This window comes from Sphaeramia orbicularis, chromosome 12 (genome assembly GCF_902148855.1).
Source record: "Sphaeramia orbicularis chromosome 12, fSphaOr1.1, whole genome shotgun sequence".
Lineage (NCBI taxonomy): Eukaryota > Metazoa > Chordata > Actinopteri > Kurtiformes > Apogonidae > Sphaeramia > Sphaeramia orbicularis.
In genome coordinates this window covers 25,881,570-25,893,634 of record NC_043968.1, presented here as the reverse complement: position 1 = coordinate 25,893,634, position 12,065 = coordinate 25,881,570, and the positions used below count along the sequence as shown (strand labels likewise).

At 37.7% G+C, this 12,065-nt stretch overlaps 1 protein-coding gene across 1 annotated transcript; it reads left to right on the top strand.

Annotated features, from left to right (window-relative positions):
• On the top strand, nt 1–11,527 carry LOC115430831 (protein mono-ADP-ribosyltransferase PARP12). Its single transcript, XM_030151086.1, has 12 exons — nt 1–340; nt 2,541–2,676; nt 2,810–3,443; nt 3,539–3,589; nt 4,664–4,790; nt 5,699–5,864; nt 7,141–7,261; nt 7,722–7,818; nt 7,914–7,986; nt 8,345–8,475; nt 8,662–8,813; nt 9,969–11,527. The coding sequence occupies exons 1-12, from the start codon at nt 48–50 to the stop codon at nt 10,580–10,582; spliced, it is 2,595 nt and encodes an 864-aa protein (XP_030006946.1). The 5' UTR covers nt 1–47; the 3' UTR covers nt 10,583–11,527.
• The last annotated feature ends 538 nt before the right edge of the window (nt 11,528–12,065 follow it).

The following is a 12,065-nucleotide window of genomic DNA, read 5'->3' as shown; positions in this document are numbered from 1 at the left end:
CCTTGTTGGGGCTGTGAAAACCACCAGTCTCACAGTTACTGGCATTCATGGAGAGAGGGAGTTTTCCACAGATGGAGAAGGATATATTAAAGTTCATCTGCGCCAACCAAGGAGCTGTTAACACCGACGACCTGCTGTTTAATGTGTGCTATGGCGAGTCCAGCGTTTTTTCTGAGGTTATTGGCAATAAGGACAAATTTGTGTCCTGGTGTTCCCAGGGACAGCCGAAGGTGGTGGGCCGGACCCGGTTACAGCTGTGCAGGGTCAAGAACTGTCAGGGATGCAGGGGTCTCCACCTGTGTAAACACTACCTGTTCGGTGGCTCCTGCAAATTCAGTCGGTGAGTGTGTTTATTCTGAATAATACACAGTGTGTGGTCTGAGAGAAGGGCCTGAACAGGAGGCGCACTTTAGTTTATTTATTTATTAATTATTAAACTGGTATATTTGTAAAGATACTCCCCTTCCTTCTTGTTAAAGTGACTGGTTTGTTTTCATTTGTGCCAGTCGGTGTGAATTTCCTTCAAATATGTAAAAGGCCTTCACTCATTACAGTGTATGGTGTTGCGTTCACTGCTCAGTTGGAAAAGTCCGACCATTTTCTTTGAGAGTGACGTTCTCCTGCTCCTCCGTAAAAGTAAACACACGGATGCCTTTCACTGACTCATCTGGATTTATGGGAAGTGCGTACAGCATTAAAAATTAAAGTTTCAGGGAAAAGACAGCTTCTATAAACCAAAGAGTTTGTATTTAGTGTGACCTCCCTTTACACTTAACGTGTTTAATCCGTTTGTTCAGACGATATGAGATTTATTGCATTAATTTTCTGATGTTTTATACCAGGTTTCATTCAACACGTCAGTTGTTTTTTTGTTTTTTTTAATTTAATAGAACTTTATTACAAATAATACAGTTAACAATGAACAAACATACAAGACCAGGCCACATGAGCTTACAATAATCAAACAAATACAAAGGGATTCTTTAATGTACAACCCACTTAGTTCAAGTTTATAGAATAGAATAGAATAGAATAGAATAGAATAGAATAGAATAGAATAGAATAGAGAAGGCTTTATCAGTCATGTGCAATAAATAAATAAATAGGGTGCTCAGACCAATACAGTGAGCAATGATATAGAAGAGAAAGCATACAAATACAGCAATAAATACTCAGTTGAAAAAAGATGGAGTAAATCTGTAATGTATAAAATATGAAGTATTAAATTTAAAAGGCACATAAAAACTGACAGGGTCTGTTTTATTTGACTTACTGCACTGGAAAGTAGGAATATCTGTGCAGCTTTTCTTTTTTTTATGGCTGTGCTTAAATAATTATAAATCTAATGGTTTGAATTTTGCAAAATGGCTCCTGCATGTATGAAATGGCTATATTCTGTGAGTCTGATTTGGTGACAATGTTGTAGTGGGTTAGAAAAGGGAATAGTGGGATTTCTTTTTTCTTTTCTCTCTTTCTTTTCCTCATTAAAACGATCCATAAATTATTTACAGTATTTAATAAAGACATGGGTTACATGCGCATCAAACAGCACTTAACACACTTAGGATATAAAAGGAAAGTGCTACTCAAAAAGCAAACCTGAAAGACACACAGTAAAAACACAAAATTAATTTTTCAGCTTAATTTAACATTTTCAGCAGCAGCAAACTGGACAGTAATAACACATATCCTACAGTTTGCCTGCTTTTTGCATCATATGCAAAATTAAATAACATTTTCCTATCATGTCACTTTTTTATGACCACCATGTCAAAGTTCAGTCTGATGAAAAGTCAGATGATCGCTGTAGTTACTCAGCGGCCTTGAGCATTTTTGCCTCTGATAAATTGTGCGTCAGTGTAAGAAGGATATGAAGCAACTCAAACGCACATTGACCACATTAACATGGCAAGTATTTATCACAACAGATTAACCAGACGTCAGCTTTTCAACCATGTTGATAATAATAGTTAACATTCATATTCATGTTGATACTGTGTCCTTGTAGCTAATTTCAGATACTTTAGCTAGAGGTCGACCGATATGGGTTTTTCTAAGGCTGATGCCAATGCCGATTTTTAAAATTTTTTCAGCTGATGGCTGATATCTACGGCTGATTTTAAAGGCTGATATTTATGGCTATTTTTTTTTCTTTTAAAGCACATTGGCTGTAAAATACAATTGAAACACTCAGATAATTAAGACTTTTATACATCGATATAAATGAAATTATTAATACACATACACATAGTACTCTTTTAACATTTATTGAACTTAAAATGCTGCCCACACAGGTGCCTGATCAAATGTCTTACAACATTTTTACTACTGAGCAAATATCGGCTTTCAGAAAAAAAATTAAGGTTGATGGCCAATATTGAAAAAAAATCAATGTATCGGCCTGATATATCAGCTGGCCGATATATCAGTCTACCTCTAACTTTAGCTATGCTATAATCACAAAAGTGGAGGACTTTGTTTTCCTGGACAACTGCACAGTTATAATTAAATTCATGACAGTACTGTGTGCATCATGACAGGAGAGGATGCACGTTCTCACATGACCTGAACTCGTGTCAAAATCAGAACATATTGAAAGAGTTTGAGCTGGAGATGCTGGAAAGGACAGAGCTGTGCACCCTGCTATTGCAAAGCGACAACACTCTCCTGCCGTCTGTAAGTCTGGCACCATTCAAACATCAGATCACATCATTTGATTTATTACAACATATTGTATCAACCCTCAGTATGGAAGTTCTAATTATTATTTTCTTCTTTCACTGTTTTTTTTTTTTTTTTTTTTTATCAGATATGTTATGATTACAATAACAGCCAGTGTAATGAGGCTGATGCCTGTAAGAGACTGCACATCTGTGAGAAGTACCTGAAGTTTGACTGCAACTGCTTCAAGACTCATGACTTTAGTGCTCCACAGCCATTAAAATGTCTGCAGGATAGACATGTGCCAGAGCACCTAATGCAGGTCTTAAAGTCTGTTTATTCCAACAAAGAGGCCTTGAGATCCTCTGACAAAATGAGCAGTGGGGGCAACATAGGCAACAGAGGCAGCAGGGGCAACAGGGGCAACAGAGGCAACAGGGGCAACAGAGGCAACAGGGGCAACAGTCATCAGCTGCCGAGAAGACTTTCCACCTCTGACATCTTAGCTGACCTCAAATCCACGGATCTTACCTCTTATACATCAGACATTACTGCTGCCGACGATACCGATGGAAGTAGCGATGGTGGTCCCAGTAGGAAACAGACTGCCAGGGGGGGGCGTGGCAGCAGAGGCAACAGAGGAAACAGGGGTAACAGGGGTAACAGGGGCAATGCTCAGCGACTGCAAGAATCCCGTTCTACCAGTGACATCTTTGGTGCTGTCAACAACCCAGATGCAAGCGGTGATGATAAACAAAACAGAAGACAACAGACTGTTAAAGGTAGAGTCTCCCAAGACTTCAATGAGATGCTAAATTAGAACTATATATTTATTAAGAAAGCATTATTTCATTGTATAATTTTTTATTCCCTTTAGATAAAACTGAAATATGCATGTACTTCATCAAAGGACACTGTAAACACGAAGGTCAGTAATCAGATGTAGACCATATTATAAGCTTGTTTTCTACAAACTGTGGACGATAATAAATACCGTACCTACTAATACAGTTGTGGAAAAAAGTAGTCAGACACCTCTAAAATTTTATACAGTCTCAAATATTATCATGAAATATTTGTGGAAAAACCCTTTTTGTGTTACAATAGGTGTGGCTGCATCAGACAGACACGAACGAGTGGAAATTATTATTTTGTTTATTGTTGACAAGAAAAAATAACAAAATTACATTTTTCACAGTTTCAAAATGTCAGGCCCTGGATGTGTTTCATTATCTTGCTGAAACGTCCAGTTTTGACCTCGACTAAACAGTGCACGTGCAGGAGGGAGTATGTGGGTTTAGAGAAGAGTTCAGTGACTTAACTGTTTATATGGCACTCATAGAAATAGTCTGAAATTCAAGATTTCAACCTTAGTGTGTTATTGGAGGACATAACAACACCTTATTACTTTTATGAAATCTTTCAAAAAATTTTATCGTCATTTAAAAAATTGAGATGAATGAAGTTACCATTTTTAGTTTCTTGCCCATATGTGGCAAATAAATAAATCCAAGAAGTATGTATGAAAAATTGGGGATTGGGATACAGCTGTAGAAAAATAAAAACACAACTACAAGACAGTCAGTGTAATGACCAAAGCAGAAATCCACATTTAGGTGAGTTAGTCTGTCCAACAAAAACCCAGCTGTATTCATTTTGTCAGCATGCGTGGCCCTTGATTGGACTGAGTAAACAATCTGTGCATGTGTCCTTATTTTTGGCACGTTTTAGTTAAGATAACTATTCATTAATCAGTAATGAAAGGTCTTAGGTTTTCTTAGATTAGACTGACTTTCTCTGGTAAAATCAGGCTGGTTAATTTACAATTTAATTGTGTTTTAAGTGGTCACTCAGTTGAACTTTATAAGAGTGATTCTTAATGCAATTTATCACAAATGCATGGGGTGTCCAAAAACGTTTTTCCACCACTGTATAGTTGTAGATCTTCCATTAGTTTGATCAGGTGTCATTAATTGTAATTATATAACCTGTCTGTCTTCAGAACGCTGTTTTAAAGCTCATGATAAGATGCCGTACAGATGGCAGATCAAACAGGGTGGCCAGTGGACTGCTATGGCTAATAATGAGAAGATTGAGAAGGACTACTGTGACCCTAAAAACACAGTCAGGTAATGTACACTGGTGGTCTAAGGGAATGTGATTACCGTGGGTTACACTGAGTCCCACGTTTCTTTTTCAGTGACTTTATTTCTTTGCCGAATGTGTCACAAGTGAACAGTTACATAACTTAGATTAAATAAATGTTATTGTTTTTATGTCCTTTCTTGCTGCTATAGTGATTTGTTTATACACAGACATAAGTGTTTTTTTCCCTAAAAACTGGTTTTCATATAGTCATCCATCTGCCCCTTTTTACATCTGTAATGTCTGTTTTTGACCATGTTATCTAAGGAGTAGGCTGAGGGATATGTATCAATTTGGGCACAGAACCCCCCCCCCCCCCCAAAAGATCAGTCCCCCCCCCGAATCACCACCAAAATGTAATCATTTGTTCCTTGTGCCAGTATCAACATTTCCTGAAAATTTCATCCAAACCCGTCTATAACTTTTTGAGTTATCTTACTAACAGACAGACAGACAAACCCGATGAAGACATTACCTCCGCCATTACACTTGGCGGAGGTAATAATAATGACACAAAGCAGAAAGAATTATAACACAGTGGTATCATCAGTATTAAAATATTTTTCTCCAGTACCCACACTGATGGAATTGGACTGTGGGTAGAGTGGGTCTATCTGCGTGTTTGTTAGTATGTTCACACAATAATTCACTAACAAATAGAACGAAGATGATCAAACCTGGTATAAATGTTGATCATGACCAGACCTGGTCAATTTTGGGGCATAGAAAGTCAAAAGTTAATTGTCACATGATCAACTAGTCTGCCTCCTAACAGAATCTACTATGACCCTGTAGTGAATCATTTCAGTTTCATTGTTTCTGTTTTTATGGATTTAAGTAGACAGTTTATTGTGTGTTTATCATTTTGCTTATGTCTTTATCATCCTTATAGTAACACTGATCCCCAAGTGCATTTTGACACAATGACATGTGGATCAGACCCAGTGCGACGCATCTCTACCATTAACAGTGTACTTGAGCCGACGTTTATCCACACCACTGAGTGGGTTTGGTACTGGGAGGATGAATTTGGAAATTGGAGGGAGTATTCCACCCCTGTAAGTAACTGGATGCACACACTGTCGATACAAACACAAGGATATTTTATCTTTAAATACCATGGAGAAGAAAATAGAAACTGAGGCTGACTTAATTTTGAAGTGACTGAAATCTTATGGCGTGCAGATAGGCGTCTGATGCAACACTAAAGCTACACTGGCTGTGGTCCATGTGGTCTCTGACAGTTGTGGGCTTGTCACAGATTTTCCCTTTGAAGAGGCAGAAATGTAAAAAAAAAAAAAAAAACCATCTAATTCCCTCCAGTTGTACTGGAACTGAACTTCCCACTTCATCCATCCCACTCATGGCCTACTAAACCCATGCTGAACTGATCTGTGTTTACACAACCACCCAACTCTTCAACTGTAAGCTTAATGTTTGGTATACACTGATCTTTTCTTTTTGTTTTGTTTCCTGTTGGACTCTGTTTCCTCAGCTTAATCATTCAAGTTTTAATGTTATATTTTGCAGCTTTACATCCACACAAAAAGTGAAAAAAGATGCTAGTGTACTCACATCTTTAGCTGTGTACACAGGCTGCAAAATTGCCAAATTGTATATACATATACACTACCGGTCAAAAGTTTGGATGCACCTGTTTTGTTTTGTTTTTTATTTTCATGACTGTTTACATTGTAGATTCTCACTGAAGGTATCAAAACTATGAATGAAAACATATTGAATCATGTAGTTTTAGATTCTTCAAAATAGCCACCCTTTGCTTTTATTACTGCAGTGCACATTCTTGGCATTCTCTCAATGAGCTTCATGAGGTAGTCACCTGAAATGTTTTCCAACAGTCTTGAGGGAGGCCATCTGTGGTCCATCTCATATCATTGAAATGAGAAGGTGTGGCCAAATGTTTGACTGGTAGTGTATGTGTCACACATACTATGCTGCTAACTTTTCTCAATTCTATAAGGTTTTTCCATTTATCTTCAAATTAGGTTTAAAGAAAACATTTTTGAAGATCAATTTCACAACCAGACATGAACATACCACTGTCTAAAAATAAAAAATACAGAATTCATACTCTATTTATAACATATTGATTTTGTATATTGTTTCAGCAGTCTCCAGATGGACAAAACCTCAATCTAAATGAATGCTCATGTTGTGTGTTATCACATCTAATAAGATGTTATAATATGAATTCCACATGAAACGGCAGTAACAGACAACATTCATTTTTTGTACTGTAACCACTGCTGGTGCACATGGGGTTATGTGAGGCATGATTCAGGTCAAACCAGATGTGTATGTTTTGTGTTGCAGAATGCCCGACACGGATCAGCAAATATCAACAGTACACAACTGGAAGAAAAGTTCCTCAATAATGACAAGGATGTAGTGGAGTTCACCGCCAGTTCACAGTCATACTCACTCAGTTTCCAGGGTAAAGATTCAGTAGATTATCTATGTTTTTCATTCCACATTTTTACAATTAAGGGGTATTATAGTCATATCTGTTGTCGGGGCGGCCATGTCTCAGTTGGTAGAGCAGGTCGTCCAATAACCGAAGGGTTGGTGGCTCGAATCCCACTCTGCCCATGTGCTGTTGTGTTCTTGGGCAAGACACTTCACCCCCCTTGCCTCCAGTGCTGCTACTCACACTGGTGTATGAATGTGTGTGAATGTTCAGTGGTGGTCGGAGGCGCAGATTGGCAGCCACGCTTCTATCAGTCTGCCCCAGGGCAGCTGTGGCTACAGATGTAGTTTACCACCACCAGAGGGAGGATGTGAGAGTGAATGAATAATGGATCCACTGTGTGCGCTTTGAGTATGCATTCATAGAAAAGCGCTATATAAATCTAATCCATTATTATTATTATTATTATTATGTTGTCCCTCCTCAGACTGGATACAAACAAACATTAAGTATGGGACTAAGAAGCTTGTGAAAAGACGGCCTCGGTTTGTCTCGGCATCTGATGTTCAGACACAGAGAGTGAGGTACAGCTGATGTGTTAAACATACACACCAGTGTGAATAAAGCATCTTGTCCAAAACACCAGACTCCCTAACCTGCCTTTGCTTATTGTCTACAGAAGACCTCAGTCAAATTTCACTGCTGTACCAGACTACTGGGACAAAAGTCAAATTCTTTCAACAGGATACAAGGTACTAGAGCTACAGCAGTCGCTTTTGACTATTTTAATTACTTGCACTAAATTGTTGTTGTCATGTTTCAGGTAAAAATGGATTTTCTCATATCTCACAGTGATCTGCATATCTTTGGGTTTTGGATTTTTGATGCATTTATGTAACAGGCTATTTTTGCTATTTCTATATGTTTCAAAGCATCAGATGAGAAATGCATCACTGATTAGTCGCACTATCTGAAAATGACAATTCTGTCATTTTTAACAATTGCATGTAAATATTGTTGAAGGAACTGAAGGAGAAATTGCCAGTATTTTCAGTAAAGTAGCCATTTTTGCTGTGATGAAATTCATTTATGTTTGCTTTTCCCCCTCAGCGTGTCCTCCTCCAGCCCTCCTCGAATGAATATAAGGAGATTGAAAAACTCTTTTGCCAAACCCTGATAGGCTTTGACATTCTTAAAATGGAGAGGATCCAGAACAAAGCTCTTTGGGAAGCCTTTCAGTTGTAGGTCTTTTATAATACTTAAAAAAAAAACACACACTCAAATGTGATTTTGTGTGTCCTAGAAAGTGATCATTTATTCAGTGATTGTATCTGTTGAGGTAAACGCTGTGTCTTGTTAAGTATGAGCACAGTCTGCTAAACTTTGTCGTCTGATTCAAATTTTGTGATTTCTTTTTCACTCAATAGACAGAAGAATCACATGAAGAACAACAATCGTGGGCAAGATGTGAAAGAAAAAAAGCTCTTCCATGGGACTGAGCCTAAATTTGTCGATACTATTTGTGCCACCAACTTCGACTGGCGTCTCTGTGGAGTTCATGGAACTGCTTATGGCCAAGGTCAGTCAGAGAAATGTTGAAAATCCCACTTGTTTTGTTAAGTGCAAGTATTTGATCGTTTAACCCATAAAGACCCTATGTTGCTTTTGTGTCAGTTCCCACCCAAATCAGTTTTTCTCCATTTTTAACCTTTCTTAAGTGATTTATCGCCATTTATTTTAATATTATGCTCTGTATTTTGCATTCGTAAGTGAAAATCAGGTATTTTCCTCTATTTTATGAACTGATTATGTAAATGTTCATTAAAGTTCAGATTAAAGTTGAGGGTTATTATATCCAACACAGAGAAAACAAAGAAAAATATTATATTTTCTGCAAAATATAGTGTTAACTGAACATAAAATACAGGGTGTCCCAAAAAAATTGACATCATTTAAGATGTCCTGACTACATGGTCAGGAGAATTGATACTTAATAGGATTTATTTTGGACATGAAATATTTTATTGTACAAATTTCAAACAAAAAATTCTGGGGGATGGTAATTTTATAATGTTCCAAAATTATTATAATTGTTCAATGTGTGATCCGCTTGTGACGTGGCACACATCAAGTCGGTAGTGGAGATCCTGCCGCACTTGGGATATAGACCAGTCCTTTCACGTAACCCCACAGAAAGAAATCACACGGTGTTTGGACAGGTGAGTGTGGGGGCCATTTCAATAGCATTTTATCTCCATCCACATTATTAGGTGATGAAATGTCAATTTTTTTGGGACACCTTGTATGTGTTTTCATTCACTTGTCATTGATCCAACTCCATGGGTTTTACTGGTGAATCAATGTTGTTGAAGATGACAGTGTTTCCATGTTCACTACGGAGCCTCTGAACGTCCAAATGGGTCATATCTGACGACCATGAAAAGATGACAAACTGTATTTTACACCAATTATTTACATGTATTATTGATAGGATTAGTGAATCAACATATTTAGCATTTTATATCAGTGAAGGATTTTGGTCGCCAGTGGATGTTTGGGTCTTTATGGGTTAAACAAAGACACAATGGGACTGAATTACTGTCCGAATTACATATGCTGGGATGTCAGTACAGCCTGCAGGTATTTAAAGCCAGTATAGAAATATTCTTGAATTAACTCCCATGGGTTTAATTACTCACAATGATCCCAAATGTCATTCTGTCTCTAAACCCAGGAAGTTATTTTGCACGAGATGCCAAATACTCTCACAGCTACACCGGCCATTCTGATGTGAGATCCATGTTTGTTTCACGGGTGCTGGTGGGAGACTTCACAAGAGGGTGTTCTGAGTACAAGCGGCCTCCTTCCAAAGACGGCGGTGATTTGAACTTCTATGACAGCTGCGTCGACGATGTTATCAACCCTTCCATCTTTGTTGTGTTTGAGAAGCACCAGATCTACCCTGAGTACGTGCTGCAGTATGAAGAAAAGCGCTCAACTGTATCAGTACAAAACATTTATGGAGCAACAACAACAATCAGACCAGCGGCTACTCCAAGACGAGTGGTTGCACCAGCTCCAGTGGTTGCACCAGCTCCAGTGGTTGCACCAAAACCAGTGATTGCACCAAAACCAGCATCTCCACTTTACCAACACACAACAAGCTCTTATTCGTACCAGACAAGCACGGCACACACTAATCCATTCACACAGTCTTCATCTTCTTCACCAAGCTCTGCATCAAGCAGCGCACACGTATTTGATCCATACTCAAGGTCTTCATCTTCCTCACCAAGCTACACAACAACCAAACCCAAGAAAGAGTCTGATTCATGTGTTATTGTCTAGCACCGCAGGAAAAGTGAGCACAGGGATGTTTTTTCTGTTTTGGATTGACAATCCCACTGTACAACGTGTAAAAACAAACAAACAAATGGAACAGTTCCGTTTTTCCAGAATATCATAAAAAAATTCAAGGCAGGAAGTTAAATAACGTACATGTTTCAGAAGACATGTATCATGGCTGTCACCTTTAACACCTTTTCGTCACTTCAGGACAGAGGGTTATCAAACTGTGCATGAGTAGTGTTGCACCAACTTTGATTTTCCGTATCCTGATAAAGGGCAACACACAGCATTTAATAGGCAAAGAAAACATAGTTATTTAGTTATAACATCAGCTTTTATTAGACTGTGACTGAAATGGGACTTTTTTAAGCTCACAGAGACATTATTCAGCAGTAACTTTGGTGAACCAGTTATTTTACAGGACCCAGTTAGGTAAAATGCATTGAGTTTACCAACAAACAAGGCTGAAATGGATATATATAAATGGGTAGAATAAGGTTTGAGCAGCCCGGTAAAATAGGAAGGTTAGTGTTGAATGCTATTTTGCAGACTGACAATCAGTGTCTGTTGCAGTTCATCACAAAATGTTTAAACATTGTAAGAAAGAAATGCATTTAAGAGAAACTGGAAATGGCAAATGGGATATTTATAGCCAGCTGCAAAATGGAAGGGGACCACATTTTGATGCCCCCTTCTGAACAGAAGGGACTAAAAGATTCTTTTTTACTCTTATCACCTGAGATGCATAATGTCTTTACTATACATGCTGCTATATTTGTTAATCTGCTATGTTCCCAAAATTAAAAAAAAAAAAAAAAAAAAAGTGCATTATAGGGCTGCACAATTTGGTGAAAAAGGCATTGCAATTATTGTTGACAGTAGTAGTATGATTTTTGAAAGTGATTTGAGTGTATTGAGGGGGTTATTCCAGTTTGAACACAAAAATGTAAACCACTACAAAAAAAATACAAAACCTTGCAACTTTATTTTTTCATATTTTCCCCTTTTAAACCTCTGTATTTGCTGTTAGTCAATCAAAAATATCATCAGACTCATATCGTCATTATATAGTTATAAGGTGATTTTGCAACAGCGATTTGATAACTGAACAGCTGTAGTGTTGTATGCTAGTTGATGGAGTTCAACAGAGTGAGTTTTCAATAAAAGTTTAAATTTCTCTTAGAACCTGTTTGCACTGAACCCCAAAGAACACAAATGATAATTTGCATGAATCAGAAATGTCAACAGATCAATTGTGAACATGATTGCACTACTGTCTGTATTGTCAGAAAATGGTATATATAATACATATTAGAATGAATGATAAAAAATGTGATTGCATTTAGGTTTGGCAATTTTGTAAGCAGTTTTTGCATAGTTGACCAGCAGAGGGCGATGTAATTCCTTGTGAACATGACATATAAGACCATAGGGATAAGACCTAAAAATAAATGTTTGCAGTCAGTGACTTCTATAGATAAAC

Excerpts from the sequence above, each read along its gene's own strand:
- LOC115430831 (XM_030151086.1), top strand. The coding sequence starts at position 48 with ATGGAGAGAGGGAGTTTTCCACAGATGGAGAAGGATATATTAAAGTTC. Across the intron at positions 7,262-7,721 it reads ATACTCACTCAGTTTCCAGG|ACTGGATACAAACAAACATT; the intron begins GTAAAGATTCAG and ends GTCCCTCCTCAG. Across the intron at positions 8,476-8,661 it reads CTTTGGGAAGCCTTTCAGTT|ACAGAAGAATCACATGAAGA; the intron begins GTAGGTCTTTTA and ends TTCACTCAATAG.